Source organism: Thamnophis elegans, chromosome Z (genome assembly GCF_009769535.1).
Source record: "Thamnophis elegans isolate rThaEle1 chromosome Z, rThaEle1.pri, whole genome shotgun sequence".
Taxonomy (NCBI): Eukaryota; Metazoa; Chordata; class Lepidosauria; order Squamata; family Colubridae; genus Thamnophis; species Thamnophis elegans.
In genome coordinates, this window is record NC_045558.1 from 100,557,145 (window position 1) to 100,576,437 (window position 19,293).

General features: G+C 40.1%; 1 protein-coding gene across 5 annotated transcripts in view; it reads right to left on the reverse strand.

Moving 5' to 3' along the window:
• Nucleotides 1-1,273: 1,273 nt before the first annotated feature.
• ARHGAP23 (Rho GTPase activating protein 23) overlaps nt 1,274-19,293 on the reverse strand; it is a 191,073-nt gene continuing 173,053 nt past the window's right edge. For 2 of the 5 annotated variants that reach the window (XM_032235014.1, XM_032235015.1), the window contains 4 exons: nt 18,827-18,868; nt 14,416-14,509; nt 9,233-9,264; nt 6,780-8,346 (listed from right to left, as the gene is read on the reverse strand). In XM_032235014.1, the coding sequence (XP_032090905.1) occupies nt 7,168-8,346; nt 9,233-9,264; nt 14,416-14,509; nt 18,827-18,868 (1,347 nt within the window). In that variant the 3' untranslated portion in view covers nt 6,780-7,167. Of the gene's footprint in view, nt 8,347-9,232; nt 9,265-14,415; nt 14,510-18,826; nt 18,869-19,293 lie in introns of all 5 variants that reach the window. The other 3 variants (XM_032235017.1, XM_032235016.1, XR_004256829.1) reach the window with 3 other exon arrangements.

The following is a 19,293-nucleotide window of genomic DNA, read 5'->3' on the forward strand; positions in this document are numbered from 1 at the left end:
GTGTCTGAATTTAATAAAATACTCTTTCCTCCCCATAATACTTTTCTTAAGGTTTATTTCTTAAGGGGTTACTCCTTTAAAAAACAACAGATGCGAATTACAGTTTTAAGGGTTATTCTTTAAAATAAATGTGATTTACAGTTTTGCTTAGAGGCAGGTATTTCGGATTCCATACAACCAAAGAAGTTGAGCAGATGGAACAGGAACAAGAGTAGCTGTGTCCTCTGTTTGAAGAAGTCTTTGGTCTTTGAAGGATCTTTCCAGGCTGGCTTAAAGGTAAAGAAGGGAGAGTTTGACCCAGAGGTGACATTTTGGCAGCAATCAGGACTGAATGCAGACCATCTCCCCTGCTGTAGGAAGGAATTCTACACTGTATTTCTATTTGATTTTCAATCCTTGGGTTTAAATTAGTTTATAAATTAGCATGTTAAATACTAAGCTGTTCTTATGTGCACCTTTTGCGGAGTGTATAAACTGTATAAACACCATATCCTTTACATTGTCACTTCTTATTGACTGATTTCCAGATTTGGAGCTTACCAGAAGATGAGGGTTTATCTTTTATGATGTACTGCCCACTTTCTGTTTTCTAAGCTCTTAGATGGAGAGATACGAGCACATTATGTCATACCCTCATTTTTGTGACATCCATGCTGCTCTGTCGAGAGCTCAAGAAAAGGAAGCTAGACTGACATATAAGCAGAAGATGAAGAGCAAGTAAAAAAAAGAGGCCCAAAAGTGGAAAAAGGAGAAAGGCATCATTGCACGCTAATTTACTCCTCCAAATTTATTCCAGATTAGATCTTTTTTAAAAAATTAACATCTAAATTCTGTTTTATTTAGATTAATAGTAAAATTGACTTGCTGTTACCATTAACAGTTTTCTACATTTTATTGTTGCAAAATCTTGAAATTTAATTGATGTTTGATAAACCCTCTGAAGCTACAAGAAGAGAGTTCCCATATGATTATGTACAGTTTCAGTGCCTGATATAATTCACTAATGCTTCATATGCGTGCAGGAAAAATATCAACTGTGTAATATGTGGAAGCTGCATAATTTAAAATAGTAGGGATCTCATAATGTGTTTATTTTTAATGTATTACAGTGGAGTGTGAAGAGAACTTTCTTTTGTTAAACTTCTGCTTATGGATAATTGGTAATTGATGCAAATAAATCACATCTAATAGCATACTTTCAACACTATTAATCCATAGTGTGTTTTACTAGCTAGAGCTTATGCTTTAAATAAGTAAGCAAACTTGTTTTTTGAATAAGGCAGTTTATTTCCAATATATATATAATTGTAATTTTGGGGCTATATTTAAAGCAGAATTGTTTTGTTTGACCATATATATTATACAACATAAAGATGAAAAGAGGGACAAACCATGCAAGGAAGTTTTGTTTTTTCTATAAAAAAAAAAACACCACCAAAATATCTACGGTTGTATAACTTCCATTTTAAAAAGGAAAATAATAATAAAAGTCTTGGGCTTCCCCCACTCCCCTTAAAATCCTTATAAACTCTTTATCATATGTTACACATGTAAAAGCTATTTACAAAATAAATGTGAAAAATGTGAATAAAACTTTACAGCACATAGTTGCATAAAAGGATAAGGACAACGTATTACAGTACAGCCAACTACTTAATTTTGTTCAGTTTTAAATTCCACACCTGCACACATCTACATGCTCCTTTTCAAAGTTTCAATGGAATTGTGGTAAGACACATATTTAGAACACATGGAAGACAGAGCAAAGCAGACAAATTTTCTGCTTCTTCAAATACAGCACAAACTGTACACCTGCTAGGGAAGTTGTAGTTTTGGTGCCTTGTGGTTTACCTTCCTTTTATGTTTCCAAAAGCACAGAGTTTAAGTCCTTTACATCCCGTTAGGGATCGACTTTCATAGTCACAAACAGGCCAACACTAGAAGATAGATGGGCTTTTTGAAGAGGAGACACGCAATTACCTAAATCCTAGGTGAGCTTTCAAGTTTCACAGAATGTTCTTCAAGCAGAAGCAATAAGGGAGTCGCGTGAACAGTTAAAATTTGAAGTTTTTAAGATGGTTTACCTCAATGAAATATTTTAATACATTTTATACATTTACTGACCACCCCTTAGGCTAACACTTCAACCACCAGACACTGAAGAGCCTGTAACAAATAGGGAAAGAAGTCTTCTCGTGAAAGGCACATATAGACAACTTGGGACGTCTCCCTCAGAACCAAAAAAAATTTTTTTTAAAAAATGAAACAGGTATGCTTGTAAGAAGGGCTTGAAGAGAAGTCAACATGGTAGCTGCAAGTAGATGATCATAGCTCTGTCCTTTTTTCATATGTTGCACACCAGATGCATATAAAAAAACAGCTGCCATTTGACAGCACCAAGGAGGCACTTCTGTAATACTTTGACTTCAATTGAAATTTTTGAAGTATAAACCACCACTTTAGCTTGCAGTCCAACTCTACTTCACATGGAACTGGGTAGTCTCAATCTGATGGATTTTGTCTGGAAGGGAGAATCCAGTTGTGAGCAAAAGAGATGCTTTTTCAAACATACACTGGCAGTGAGACAATGAATCCTTAAGAATGATTGCAAAATGGTTTCTTTTTTTAAAAAAAAAAAAGTAATATACACAGACAGACACTGAGCCATTATTGCTAAATAACAACCCAAAAGATAAATCAGGAATATCCACCAGCAGGGATTGTTCAAAAAGTCAAGATCGTATGAGGGAAACGTCGCACCTAAACAATGGAAACTCTGCCTCTTTTTCATCATGCATCACACAGCTTCAATTGTTGAATCACACAAACCATCTTGACTTTTTGACACACCCCAATGACACCTCTGGATATAATATACTGGAAGTTTTTAAGGGAAGGGAGCTAGGGCTATGTAAAGCACCAGTCACTTGCCCAGATACAGAGGTAAGAATATAATTGGTCTAATTTCATGTGGGATTGTTTTGCATCACTTTATAATCACTGCAAATTCTATTAGGTAATTTATAAAGATGGTTGTGACAGTTCAACAAGAATGCTTCAAATGCTTGAAAGAATGCTTCAAATGCTTGAAAGAATGCTTCAAATGCTTGAAAGAATGCTTCAAATGCTTGAAAGTTCAGTATAGATCAAGGGTGTCAAACTCAAGGCCCGTGGGCTGGATCTGGCCTGCAGGGTGCTTAAATGTGGCCTATAGTGCTGGCCTGGAAATAACAAAGGACCGGCGCATGGTGCCTCTGACAGCCAAAATGGGGGGGGGGGGGCATTTCAGCGTGGATGGCCTCCTACAGCACAGTGCTGGCCAAATAGGGTGCAGAGGGTGCATGTATCCCCCCTCCACATTCCATTTTGGCCAACAAAGTGCTAGAGGCAATCCAGGCTGAAAATGGAGCATTGGGGCCTTGCTCACAGCCCCCCCTGCACCCCGTTTTGCCCGGCAGCGTACTGCAGGGGGCGTCTGTCCCGTCTCCCAGCTGGCCCACGAAGGAAAAGTACGATGCTGATCCGGCCCTCGAAAAAAGTTTGACACCCCTGGTATAGATGCTTCATACAATGTATTTTAAAATTGTTTTTACCTGTTCAATTACCAAGCCACCAGACTAGCTTAACCAAGATAGACCGTACTCCTGACCCTTTCATTTCACAATGAAAATAAAGGCAGGTTTGAGAGGCCTGTTCTGTTCTTGGTTAGGAAGTTACAGAATTAGTATTATCTTTGTCTTTGCAACTTTACAAGTGGAAAATCAGTAACCAATAGGATCTTGACCTTGCTGTATAAACAGGATCTCAGTTTTGCACCAAAACACAAATTGCTCTCCCTCCCTCCTTAAAAATAAAATACTTGGAATAATTATCAAGCTGGCAAGCTCCCATTCATTGTCATTCTGTTTTGGCCTTACTGCTGTATCTGTGGTGACACATACTTCCTGGAAATATAACATTGCAACCCACCCTGCAGGGGCTGTACGATGGCATTGGGTCAAAGTGTGACATTTAGTGCCTAGTGTTGCTGTCAATTGACGTTGGCAGAGAGGAACCATCAACCTTAATGCACTTTGTTCTTTAAAACTCCAGATACAAAAGCATTTCTTCATAACATCTTTACAAAGAATCTATAGCTAATACGTCCTAAAAAAAATAGCCATCTGCCATTAAACTGCAGGCATCATAGAAATGAGCTAGGCAGACTATAGTGAAAAATGTCCTGCACCATGTCTATAATCAGTGTGGCAAACCCAATTAGGTGCTGCATTTAATATCAGCAAGACCAGCATTAAAATCTATCCTTAACCAAGGACATCTTGTCCCTTGCCTGTTCTTGTGCATTGGTTTTGCATTATAACCTAATATATTCATTGATTTTTTTTAAGCCTGAGTCTTATATTTGGTGTTACAACTGGAATGTCGTCCATGTGTAATACCTGGAATATGATACATAAACAAAACAACACAACATGTGATAGGAGAGTTATTTCCATGAAAATGATATTTCCTTTTCATTCAGTGATAACGATTTTGGAATGTATCAGCAAATGCTGAAATTCAAGAGTAATTTGCCATTTTTCTATTATTATTATTATTATTTTGCAGAAAGAGTACTTTTGATGTAGACTATGCTAGACACAGCAGTTTGCTCTGAATTTCAAGAACGTCAGGATTTTAATTTGGTTCCCCCCCTCTCCCCCCAAATGACTTTTTCATTTTGTTCCAATTCAAATATATCTTGACAGGAAAGTGGAGAAAGTTATTTCACAGCAACATTTTTTTTCTCAAGGGTTATGCAACTCTTTCCAAGGGGATAACAAATTTGAATTGAGGCATAAGGGGTGAAGCAGTAACTATTACACACCAAAACATGTATCTTAAAGATCATCTCTCATATTTATTCATCACAAAAGTACTTCCTGCTTTTATGACCAAATGAAATTCTACAGAGACATATGATGTGGGAATCTTTTATATCCACAAGATAAAAACAAATGTTAAGTCTCTCATTTTGAAGGGATTGCAAGGAATAGCAAAATGGAAAACCCTACTTGATCTGCAACATGTAATAAAATGACTCCTTGGTTTGTTTCCATGTGGTATAATGAGAAAACTAAAGAGAAAGACACTGTTGAAAATAAATGTAGCACCATAAAAATCAAATATTGCTCTTTTGTAAGAGAGTGTGAGTTGTGGAAGTTACCAGTAAAGCAGAAAATGGCACGGACTTGACATTTCAGCCTTTTATCCTAACAAAGGCTTACATGGAATCATGTCAACTTACGCTCTGGAAATTATCAAAGAATTTTTTAAAAAAATCACTGAGGCTCCTTTTTGGCACGTCTGCACAGGGCCCTGGTGTGTTTTTCCTCTACCTCTTCTTGCTCTTTTCCAAACCCCCAAAAAATCACATAGCGCCTGTACTCATCCTTTCCCCCACTGAACACAGGAAGTCACATAGAAAAGCACTGTTAACTAAAACACGGTACACATATGTCACCTTAGCAGGTGATTCACTCCACACAATTATCATTTGCATAAGCTAATTTTCTCTCTAAAATACTGCCCTCATGAATTCTGCATACAGTATTGTGTTAATGGTATTAATCACATCTGTTTCTCCCTAGACTGTACTATCTGTTATGAGGGGATAGGAGCAGAGAGTGCTATTCAAATGGGGATACCATCACAGCCTGAAAGGAAAAATCCATCTGGAAAAAGTTTGCATCCTTAGCTAAGACTCACAAGAAAATCTTAAATGAGCTAAGCAAAAAATGGGACTATATTCTTAAAGGCACAGTGAGTTGTACCATTTAGTACTGTATCATTTAGAATTCATAGCATCAGTTATATATATCATGTTAGTCTTGCAACAAAACCAAAGCATTTTGAGATGCTGTTAAATACCAGCAGATTTACTGCAGCCAAAGGTTCCAAAGCCAAAGCTGCAATACATCAGATAGTGTGATGCCATAGATCTCTTTTGTGACTTTTGAAAATTAGAGACAACATCACTTTAGCGCAGGGGTGTCAAACTGGCGGCCTGCGGGCTGGATGCGTCACGTGCAGGCCACGCCCACAAAGGCAAAAACGTTGTGATACATCACGTGACACGATCAAGTTTGACACCTGTGCTTTAGGAGGAGGAGGAAAACAGCAGTGTCCTTTACAGGTGGTAGAGATCATGCACCTTTCAGGGACCATTATACCTCTGCAGTTTTCACATGAAACAGTCTTCAAGTGCAGCTGAGACTATACCATACATAATCCTGAGTTTGCTTATATCTACAAGATTTTGATGCATGTGCTAGGAGTCAAGATGATACAACCCTCCCTGTAGGAACCTGACAAAGGCCAAGCTATGATAGATGGAAGATTTTTGAATTTGCTTTTCTAGAGGAAAGGTAGAAAAGGAGCAATGGATATTTTTAGGGGAACATTCAAAACCTCCCAACGCAATCAACTGCCACTTAGATAACAGTGAGAGGAACTTTGGGTAGAGAGGAATCCATCGTGTCAATGTGAACCCACAGCAGTGATTAAATGGAAGCGGGCTCAATTCATGAATAACTCTCATCTGGTTTGCCCAGTTCCAAGGCCTCTTTCAGATAAATACAGAAAAGAGGTACCATGGACTAATGAAAATTAGGAAAATTAACTGGAGGAATTCTATTTCTGATTCTCTCCTCCTCCAAAAATATCCTTTATTTGCAGATCCAGCATTTTGAAGCAGGGATGAAGCTGCTTATCCCATCAATTGGATAACTAGTCAATCCCAAATCAAGATCTTTCAATGGGCTGAATGAATGGCCCTCCTTGTATCAGACCTACCTCAGCTTTTTTGTTTTGTTTCGTTTTTGACTGCCATCCTGGGGATAAGGAAAGAGGAGAATAAATAAATTCACAAATCACAAAACCATGATGTGATTAAATTAATATCTGGGGGAATTAGAAAGCAAAGATAAGTATGGGGTAGGTAGGAGGAGAGTTTCTTGCTCCACTGCAGATCGAGGTATGAAAAAAGACAAAGTAAGGCCAGTACTGGAACTTTCAAGTGTGGCTGCACCTGTGAGCACCCTCCTCCATTCTCAAGACAAGGCTGTTACCATGGGCAAGCCAAGTTTTCCTTTCATCCGTTCTACAAGAGCTTCAACAAAAGGCTATCTAAAGACATTGGTGGAAACGTAAAGAGGCTGTACGTCGGGGAGCTGAACGCCCCTCAGAGCTGCCTTTACGATGCTGTGGCTCACTCTGCTGGTTAGGAACTGTCATGTTCCCTGGTGTGATTGAGGAAGACCGAGCTTTAGTTGACTCTAGGCTGCTAAGCCCAGAGTCTTTGTTGTCCCTTAGCGCACCTCTATTCGAGGAGTCTAGTGGACCAGCCTCAGTAGTCCCCAATACATGTTGTTCCTTCCACTCATAATTGAGGTCTTTGAGACCACCAGGGACCACTACAGTATGGCGCCGCCAACTGTTCTTCTTGCGCCGTGTCTCAGGTGAGTGTGGCTTTCGCAGGCGCACAGCCAGCATGTCATCTGCAGAGCCGCGGAGGCGGAGTCGAAGTTGTTCTGTGAGGGAAAGCCGGGTGTGGATCTCAGGGGCACCCACAGGCTGCAATGACTCTTGACTGCCTGGGGAACTGGAACTTGGGACATCAGTGCTACCCTTGGAAGAAGACTCACTATTGTGTCGGGGCCGCAAAAGCTTGCGCCGTGCCAGAGTGTCACACTGCATGAGGTGATGGGAACTAAAGGAGGTTCGGTTGTGTGATATCTTTTCAGAAGCAGCAGCCCCCCCTTCCTCCACTACTGCCACACCAGCTCCTTTGGGAAGCATCCCAGGCTGTTTTGGCACAAAGCTATTCTCAGTATCTGTCTCCACATGGCTAAATTCACTCCGCTCATCATCTGCCTCCTCCCCACGGCTCTCTGCTACTGACTGCACCTCAGAGCATAGGCTGCGATCAATGGTAGACAGAGTGGAGTAACCTGAAACAATTGAGCGGGCATCCAGGGCCAACTCTGGGCTTCCTCGGGGTGCCACTTTTCTTTCTACTTGCTCTGCTTCTAATTTTGCCCGGCTTTGGAAGACATCCTGCACATCAGGAACTGGAGCTCTGCTGCTATTCCCCAATCTTTCAGCCTCTCTTTCTTCCTCCTGAGCCACTTCTTCCTCCTCCTCCTCGTCTCTCTTGACAGCTGATTCATGCTCAGAATCATCATCTGTGCTGCTCCCAAAACGCTTGGCCTCTCTCCGCTTCTTCCTCTTGCGGTTGACAGCTGAGATGAAGGAGATGGCAAGCATCTCTTTATGATAGTGCTCTTTCCGTGAGCCACATGAAGCCTGGAACAGAAGCAAAAAAAAAGGAGCATTTTAGAGGTGCTAAAGAACAGATACCAGAAAAATATCCAGTGACATTGGCATTGTTTATTTGATGGATTGCCCTGGATAGTAATGTCTTACTCTACAGAATCCTTAGCAATATAGATTAGTTATTGCATAAGCATATTTTGCTTTTAAAAAAGTGAATTATTTCCCCCGTTTTGGGAAACATATTTGCATATAGAGCAATTAGAAATTCTAATTTTAGGATCCCCTAAATGCACTAAAACACCTGCAGATATTCCCGTTAAAGATGCTCAGATATTCTCTTCTTTGTCCAACTTTTTTTCTTCTCTTTGATTAAGTGTTCTATGCACACTATGGAACTAATTTTTGGCTTCCAGTTCTTTTTGGGGGGCCGGGGGGGGTATAATGATTTAGAACAGTGTATTCATTGCCTCATATGCATATAAAACCAACCAGAAAAAGATATAAAAAAGAAAAGAAGCATGAGAGGAGATGTGGAATAATCTTATACTTAGTTTAAGGCAAGAAAGAAAAGGGTAAGTTGAGTCTGTACACTGGACTACAACTCAGTGGCTTGCAACCTGCTGAGAAGTACATTACAAAGCAGCACTCTGAAAAGGCCAATTGCAGCTGCTGGCAAAAAATCATAACACCAGAAAACTATGCCATGGCTGTTTAGTCGAAAAATGTATCATGCTTGAGTGTCTACAAGGTTGTTGTTATTTTATTTTTAAAACAACTTAAATCAAGACATACCAACTATCAAAGTAACACAAACTCTTTACTTCCAACTTGGGGAGTTTAAGGGCCTTGTGCTTAACCATCTTTTTCTCATCCCCAATATCTCTCAAATGCAAAAATAATCCAGAGGAGATCTTACCTTTGATTTAGCTGATCCACTATTAGTTGAATCTGCAGGGATTAATACACAAAAAGAGGAGAGTTAAAAATAGAACTGTGCAAGATTAGCAAATTGAAGGGCTTAATGATTGCAATGATAAGTGATCCTGGAGAAAATCTATGTGATCACTAAGATTTGATATTGACTTGATGGCATGCAATCAAAGGATCAACAAGGCCAAATAAGCATATTGTCCAATGATTTTTCCAGCTAAAACATCAACATGAAAAATGGAGGGAACAGTTGTATAACACCAGGTTCCTATGCTACCTTCTGCCTCTTCATTGTGCTGGCCACAGAAAATAATTACAGATATAAGAGGGGCCTCACATGCATTAAAACAGGAATCTATATCATGATGCAGGCAGGGATTTATAACCACAAGTTTTAGATTGACAGCTCCCTTTGTTATTTTAATAATCCAGTCACTAATTACATATTCAGGACTACAGTATCCCCTTTGACATATCCTGTAGGGGAACACCCCCAATTTGAGAAGTACACAAAATACACAATTAAGTATTCCAAAATCAGTTAATCTTTCAATACTTTTTCATGAAAGCAAATCTTTCTTTTCAGCTATTTGATTACTTCTTATTAAATAGTTATAGGAAAGGAAGATCTCCAAAATGACCAGAAATATACCAGAGAGTATTCGGAAATTAATCAAAAAATGCATTTCATTTTTATTTCATTTTTGAAATGCTCAATAAAATGATGCAGTTGTGGATGACCAAATGAAAGAGAAGCAGCCCAGGATAACAGTTTCTGCAATGGAAATAACCAATACATTTGCAAACAGTGACAATGAAATATAGTATAGAAAGCACAAAAAATGAGTATCAGTGGGAGACCTATTACCAGTCATCATTACCAATCTCCTGCAGGGACTTAAACAATAGAAGCCCCAAATTAGCTATAAAGGAATAAAAAATATATACATATTATTCATGCACACATTTGCATACCCCACATGCATTCACACAGGCATAGGCACACAACAAATTCTATTAAAAGTGTCAACATTTCATCTCAAAAAGCAACACTCATGCTGGAGATGCGTAATTCCAGATTCAGTTTGTCTGGATGAACTATGAATATAGCCTGAAACATTTAGAGAGACTGTAACACATTTTCCATGGAGGTATGGAGAAGAACTGAATTATTTCAAGTTTTAATCTCTCATCTCTACTACTTTCCCCAAAGAGGAGGAGGAAGAGGAGAAGGAAAAACTGATATGGATTCCAAAGGAAATTATGTGATCAGTTCTAAAGAGAGTTATTAATTACTTAACACAATTGAAGCAAAACTTAATGGGGCTAACTCAAAAACTGTTCCAAGAAATAATGCTTGAACTGCTAAAGATACTTCAACTGATGCCCTTTATTTTTGGATTATTGCAATATGTTGTATATGAGGTTATGTTTGCGAAGGGTCCAGAAATTTCATTTATTTACAATGACATTATGGGGCTGTCAACTGAAACTAGAAGTTCTTTACATCACAGCAATACTTTGCTGTCTCTTTATAGACAACAGCCGGGGCTCAGTTCAGAGTCTGTCCTAACTCCCACAAAACTGAAATATATGAGATTTTGTTAATGTGATGTAAGATACTAATGTGACATTTTGAATGGTTTCAGAGTTCCCGAGGATATACAAGGAACGTCTTTCGAGATATACTGTTTTAGAGTTACCAATGCTCAATTCCAGGACTTTTATCTGTACTTTCAGACCAGCCTTGAAGGCTCCTCTTTAAATGCCATGCCAAGAAAGATGTATTAGGAAGCAAATAAGTAGAGAATCCTTTTCAATCATCATCATCTCCTCCTCCTCCTTCTCTACCACCACCACCACCTCTTCCTCCTCTTTCTTCCTCCCCTCCTCCTCATTTTAGAGTGTGCAGGTTTCATTCATTTATCTATCTATTAAACTTATTAACTCCCCATCTTCCTCACAGAGGGGCACAGAGGGATTGGGTGAATGAGTTTACATACACAATTTTAATATTGCCTTAAATTATTTCAAGCATTAATACATATATGCATATATTAAGTAAACAATAACCCACAAAGATCAGACAAATCAAAAGAATAGCAAGCATTATAATAGTCCTTTATGAAGGTTTCAGATTATTTTTATGTATTCATATCTTGGGAGGCTCTCGTAAGTCTTTGGGGATAGCTGTCATTGTCCAAATTCTATTACCTTGCATTTCAAACAACTATATGCAGATAGGAGAGAGAATCTGAAGAAATTGCTTCCTCTGGCAAATTAAGTTGCAACAGGGAGCTCTCCTAAAGCTAACTACTAATAGACACTGGGAACTAGGAACAGATTAGCAACTGCCCAATGCCAATGTAATCAGGTAGTCTCCTCCTATGCTCCTCGTTTTAAGCACTGTCAACAGCCAAGCCAGACAACCAAAGAAAGCAACCAAGGGACAAATGCAAGGTGTGGGGAGGATGGGGAGAAAAAACTGTCAAACTAAAGTCAGAGGTAAACAGCCTTGCAATCAAATAGGCTGTAAGCAGCCATCACCCTATTCTTTGCAGCCTTCAAACCACCACATCATGACAGTGAGCTGCTGAGTATCAACTGCGCAATTTCTCATGGTTTTCATCAATCAAGAACTAAGACAGGTGTGTTAAGCACCAATGAGCTTTTTAAAAAAAAATAAATAAATCACACCACCCTCCCTACAAATGGAAAACGAATTTTAAAATTCTGTTCTGACTCTTACAGTGACATTAGTCACTAAATCAGCTTTTCCTTATGCTTCTCTCAAAAATCAATTTGAAAAAGGGCTTTTAAGCCAACGAAAGTGGTTCCTGCCCAGCTGAAGGAACCACAAGGAACGTGTCAGAATTAACAGTGGTCTCATAAAATGAGCACATCATCAAGCAGGTGGTTTGAATAAACTTTTCTGAACAAACCTCCCCACACAGGTACACACATATATTTGCCACAGCAATGTCAGCAACAATGAAACCAATGGACAAATTAATGGATGTCCCCACGAGGCCTACTCCATTGCAGGTTTGACCGCAACATTCATGTGGAATTAGTGGCTGGCAATCACAAGAGAGAGAAAAGGCAAAACAATCACACTTACTCCACACCCACCTTAAAGAAGTACTGTCTCTGAAGGAAATGGCATCACGCTGAGATAAAAGCTTTATTGAATTTTGATATTTGTGTGTGGGAAAATATACTACAGGCTCTCAAGCCACATAGGATACTTCATCAACAGCCGAGGTGGCGCAGTGGTTAAATGCAGCACTGCAGGCTACTTCAGCTGACTGCAGCTCTGCAGTTCGGCTGTTCAAATCTCACCGGCTCAGGGTTGACTCAGCCTTCCATCCTTCCGAGGTGGGTAAAATGAGGACCCAGATTGTTGGGGGCAATATGCTGACTCTGTAAACCACTTACAGAGGGCTGAAAGCCCTATGAAGCGGTATATAAGTCTAACTGCTAACTGCTATTGCTATCAAATTATACGTCAAACTCATATCTCAGTTTAAAATTAGATTAGTCAGGCAAAAAGGCTGGGTGAAGAATGTCCTTCAGCACATTTTTCTGGACACCCGATAATAAGAATTTATCCAAACAATTTTACTGAGAACTTCTAACATTTATGATTGTGATTATTTTACTTTACAATGCTCAGGTTTTTTTAATAATTTAATATCTACTCATTAAATAATAAACCCCAGTGACAGCTTATCCCTAGTGAGTATTATACTGAAGCCTTAAAGTATGACTGCAAATATACTTAATATAATCACATTTAGGTATTGTTTTTAAAAAATGTTATATGTTTTAATGCTTTACTACTCAAGTTATTTATACTATAATAAAAGGAAAAGAGAGAAAATGAAAATAGAAATTAGAATATTAGAAATTATCTAATAAAAATATAAAAGTACTCTGTGACACAATAATAGTCATATTAAGGCACTGGACATATGATTTATATGTTACTAATGCTGCCAAAGATAAGAATTAACCTTTTTATGCTTCCCAAACCTATACATGGTGGTTTAAAAAAAGATTTTAAAAATAGTGAGAAAATAAAGAAGGGTTACAAACTGTATAGTGGCAAATTCAATAGATCAAGCTGTTGCTGCCCCATCAAAAAATTACTTAGAAGTACACATAAGCATTTGTTTTAGATTGATTGATATTTCATTTATCACCCTTTCATATACAGCTGCTCGAAATGGGAATTTCTACTGGTTGACTTTAAGAAGAAGCTCCCTGATTTTAAACAGGAAGGCAAATAATTGGAAGGCAAAACCACACCCTAATCTTTAAATTATGGCAAATGCCTCTGGTATTTTTTCAAAGCAACATGAAAAATCCAATAAGGAGCCAAAATCTAAAGTTCTGCCTTTCCCCATCTCTCATAATCACCCAATGGAATTAGTGCATGAACATCAGAGCACAACCACACTGTACCAGCTCTAGAGCTCCGGCAGATCCGCTGGAGTTGGAAGGAGGAGGAGACACAAGATAAAGAGAGAAAAGAGAAGAAAGACAGCAGAAAAGTTAAAGGCAGCTATAACTAGTAGAGGACAAAAATATCACTATTAATCAGAAATATGCTCATCAGCATTAGCAACCATAGATGGAACATAAAGAGGTCTAACTCTAAATGTTGGTTTCTTTTCTAGCAAAGCAAATATTACTTCACCACTAGCATAGGTATAAACTAGAATGAAATGGCCACATGTGCCTAAATTCTAAGGATCACATTATTACTTTTGCTGTTATCAATGCAACTGGCAAAGCACCAGAGAAAGCATAGAGGGGAGGCGTTCCTAGTTGTTGCCTCCATGAAACTTTCTAGAGTTCAATGTTTCGGAAGTTGTCAGAGTATCTCTTTTTTTACATATTTGTCTCAGATTAAGCCATAACTGGCTGGGAAATTCTGAGAATTGCAATCCATACATCTTAAAGTGTTGCAAAGCTTAAGAAACACTGGATTAATAGAATCTCTATGCAGTAAAGATTGCCACATTCATATATCCATGGGGAATTGTTGGACTTGAATACTTGATTCAAAAGTAGACAAATATTGGAACAACTATGGGAAATCTTGTTCTGGGGGATTTTCATGTCCAGGAGATCTCATTCAGTCAAAACTTTCAGTTTGCTTACCTGAAGCATCTCCTGATGCTGCTGTTCTTCCAATGTTGGGTAGAAGGTACTCAATATTTGGCATTGACTGGGCCTCTTGTTCATCTATAGGGGTCTGTGAAATGGATACATATGTACTTAGAAGAAAAAAAGGTTTAAACTATACGTTGATTTAAAATGGAAAAGAGGGCCAAATTCTGTATTCTTCATCCTGTGACTATTGAGTGAATTATAGGTTTAAACTCAGTGGTGGGATTCAAATAATTTAACAACCGGTTCTCTGCCCTAATGACCAGCTGCGTAGGCGTGGCTTGGTGGTCATGTGACTGTGTGGGCATGGCCAGCTCAACATCACTCAGGTCGATGGGCTCTTCACCTTAGCTGTTACAATGCAATAAGGGTTAATCAGAGAGGCAGTTTCTGCAAGCAGGGCAATGAAGATCAGGCTAAAAACACCAGGATGTTTCCTTCCTGCCTTCCTTACAGAATTAGCCCTGTAAAGTGGGGAAAAACAAAATAAGATTTCTTCCAACAATCGGTTCTCCAAAAGTTAACAACCAGTTCTCCCAAATAAGTGTGAACTGGCTGAATCCTACCACTGTTTAAACTACTTCCATTCCGAAGGGGTTTGTTTAGATAATTTCTTTATTATTTTGCTTAGTTTGGCATGAGGACCATGATAGCACTTACATGCTCTTTTATACTCTGTAAACCATTTATTGCCACTTGCTGCCAGCATTAACGTGAACAAATATTGATACATGGAAGCTGCAGTAAAATTGACCAGTGAGACACCATAGGCATGATAGAGCCGAGGTGGCGCAGTGGTTAAATGCAGCACTGCAGGCTACTTCAGCTGACTGCAGTTCTGCAGTTCGGCTGTTCAAATCTCACCGGCTCAGGGTTGACTCAGCCTTCCATCCTTCCGAGGTGGGTAAAATGAGGACCCGGATTGTTGGGGGCAATATGCTGACTCTGTAAACCGCTTAGAGAGGGCTGAAAGCCCTATGAAGCGGTATATAAGTCTAACTGCTAACTGCTATGATAGAGGACCATAAGGTGCAACTGAAATAATATCACCTAATGCTCTTGAAACATTTCTAGCATGCTAGTGATCAATTTCTCAAGACTTTTCTGAAACAATTAACAATTTTCCAGAGAAGTGCTGAACTGAGAGGCAATTAGTTGGTGAAAGTGCTGACCTATAAATCAAGAGATGTAGGTTCTAGGCCTATCTTAGGCATGAAAATAATCTGGGGTGGCTGGGTTACTTTGGGTCAGTTGCTCTCTCTCAGCACTTCCCTGGGCTATTATTGTGGGGCAAATAGGAGACAAGAGGTATATTAGTTGTCTTGAGCTGACCAGTGTTTTTTTTTTAAGGGATGTGATAAAGATGTAATAATTATAAACTCATAAATCAAAATAGCCCAATTGATAGGTTGATGGAGCAAAGAAAGGCTTTAACCAACACTCTATTACTGTATTTTTGGGAGTATAAGACGCACTTTTTTCCCTCCTAAGAGAGGCTGAAAATTTGGGTGTGTCTTGCACTCTTATGCTTATATATGAATGTAGCCCCGCCCGCCGTCCAGCCCCTATCCTACCCTCTGCACATCCTCTTCCTGGCTGCAGAGATTGCCATCGACAATGGCTTGTGTCTTTGGGCTCTGCATGTTGCGTTTTCGGCTTCCAAATGCTCGATGCGCAGTGCCCAAAATGGCTACCCAGAACAGCTGCTGCCCTCTCTTACCCCTTCCCCGCTTTGCCTGCTTTAGTCACTGGAACTCCCTCTGAGGATCAGTTGTGCTTTTGAAGCTGTTTTTCAGCCAAAACATGAGCTAAGCAATCTTCCGTGCTTTGCCTGCTTTTCTAACTGCTGCTTCCTCCAACAATCAGCTGTGCTTTAGGAGCAGAGCCCCCACCATCCCCAACCTCAAAACCAGCAAGCGAACTAATGTGCTGAAGCTAACCAGGCTAAGGACTACCTAGATGAATACTTGGTAGGCAGAATCCCCCCCACCCTATTTTCCTCCCCAGAAACTAAGGTGTGTCTTATACTGCTGTGCATCTTATACTCCACAAAATATAGTAGCCTGTAAATCAGCTATTGTGTTTTTGGACGTAAAGATAAAGGTTCCCCTCGCACATATGTGCTAATCATTCCCAACTCTTTTGGACATATGTTTAGCTTATCCTTGTGTTTCACACTTTTCATACCGTGTTTCCCTGAAAATACAACATGCCCTGAAACTAAGGCCATGCCAGATTTTCGTGGTGGGCAAAAATATAAACCCTCCCCCCAAAATAAGCCCTAGTAAAGGGTTGGGTTTAGCCAGAACAGGGGGCAGCCCTTCCCTTCCCCAGTCACCTCAGGGGTTCTTGGCCCCTTAATCAGATCCGCTGGGCCGCTCCATTCACAAAACAGCTGATTCGCAGGTGCCTCTGCCAGTCGCTTTTGCAGCCAATTGCGGCTGCAAAAGAAGCCGGAGGCCAAGCAACACAACCCAAATGCCTCATGCCCTCCTTACATAATGGTGACAATCACAGCTCACAATTCCGTCCACGAAACAGGAAAGGAAGGCATGGAAATCAATACACCTGGGACATCGGAAGAAGCCCTGCGCGGAGACGCCGCTGCTGATGTGCCAGAAATCTCCACCCCCACCTGCAGATTATCCATTTAAAGAGGAGTTTCACCAGGATGAAGGCGACACAAATGCCGCCTTCAACGATCTCTTCATCCTGGTGAAACTCCTCTTTGAAAGGACAATCTGCAGGTGGAGGTGGGGGGAGGTTTCCTGCACTTCGGCAGCAGCGTCTCCTCGCAGGGCTTCTTCCGATGTCCCAAGTGTATGGATTTTCATGCCTATAGGAGTTTGCTTCTCACCTGCATATTCACATTGAAGGCTCGAAATGTGGAGGATATTCATGCCTCTCACCCTGTTTTGAAGCTCAGCACAGACTGAAAACAGGACAAGAGACAAAATCCCCCCTCCCCATTTTCAAGCGGTTTGCAAAAACGCCCCATTTAGATCCTTCACGTTATCCAGGATTGCAGGATTGAAGGTATGGAATGGGGCATTTTTGCAAACCACTTGAAAATGGAGAGGGGGGATTTGTCTCTTATCCTGTTATCAATCTGTGCTGACCTTCAGAACAGGGAAAGAGGTGGGAATATCCCCCTCCACATTTTCAATCTGTTTGCAAAAATTCCCCATTTCGAGCCTTCAGGATATTCCAGGATTGCAGCATTGAAGAATCGGAATGGAGCATTTTTGCAAACGGCTTGAACATGTGGAGGGGGAATATGGTAACCTCTGAAGCTCAGAAAGACTCAGAACAGGATAAGAGGCAACCCCTCCTTTTCCTGGCAATCGTTCTTTCCTTGGGATCTCAGCGCAGATGCATATCCCCCAAATGCTCTATCCGAAACCTTCTCTGCATCTGTGCAGAGCTCCCAAGGAAAAGATGGTATGTGGATGTGTGTGAGAGATCCCTACCACCCCCCACCCCCCCAAGGCAGCCACATACCTCCACTAACCTGCTTTCCTGCTCCATTCTCCACTGCCATGTGCAGGGCAAGAAAAGTAGTTTATGAGACTACTTTCAACTTTGTGAGATCTTTTTTTTTTTTTTTGCGAGAACTTGGAAGGGAAGGTATTTTTGGTATTTTTTTTAACCATAGACACACAGTCTACTTTTCTTGTCCTGCACATGGAGCGGAGAATGGAGCTGGAAAGCAAGTTAGTGAAGGGATGTGGCTGCCTTGGAGGGGGAGTGTGTGTGTGTGTGTGTGTATGTGTGTGTGTGTGTGTGTTTTCGTTCATTCTGCCAGGAAGAGCCCCCCCCCAAACAGCACAATCAGCTGTTCCGCGGCCAGCAAGCTGGGCAGGTGAAGGCCAGGATGCAAAGAGAACTTGGGTCATTGTGGCCACAGGCAAACAGGTGGTGGGACGGAGAGGGTGGAGCTAGTAGGCTTGCTGCTTCCTGCACCTGAAAAATAAGACTTCCCCAAAAATAAGGCCAACCCCTTATTTGGAGGGTCAAAAGAAAATAAGACCCTGTCTTATTTTCGGGGAAACATGTAGTATTTTGATTAAAAAATAGAGGTTTGGCTCCTTTCCAGGTGTACACAGCAAACTGCAAAGACAGTTTGACTTGAATACATAATAGGCAGATAGATGTCTGTGTCAATGCAGGTATTTGAAAACAAGAGTTGGAAAGAAAAGACAATTTGAGAGGCAAAACTGTCCTTAAGGATGCTGCTCTGTAAAAGTAGTTACAGTCCTTGTCTTCCTTTATTAATGAATTCTCAACAACGCACAGAGTTCAGAAGAAAGCACCCCCATGTCATGAATTAGAGACATTTCTCTTCTGGCATTTCTCAGCAGTCAGCCATAAACTGAGTATTGCTTCCTTCTTAGTCACTTACCTTTTCACCTTTTTCTTCCTTGTCACTGAAAAACCAGTCTGACTGTGGGGAGAAAAACAAAGGAGAAATCAGAGAACCAAATAAAATCAAGAATATACTGTATATATAGAACACAATGTTAAAGGAAATCACAGCAGGGTGATTACAAATATTGGGCTGTGAACCAGATTTTATTTCTAGCGTTTAACTTTTTATGAGAGACATATAGCTTATTAATTGAACCCCAAATTACCTATCAAAATGCTATCTCTCTGGGAGGGCTGCCTGTCTACTATAATATTTTTAAGATAAAATTCTCAGAAGCTAGAAATGTTTTCTCTGCAAAATGGCTTTCAGGTTTGGGGTGAATATATTTGTGATTCCACAAACATTTGCCAGTAGGTACTCTCTCTTCCTCTCTTACACTCAACACTGATGCTTATTTCCCCGCAGAAAAGGGAAGTTAGCTTTAGTTTCAGATTCAAATA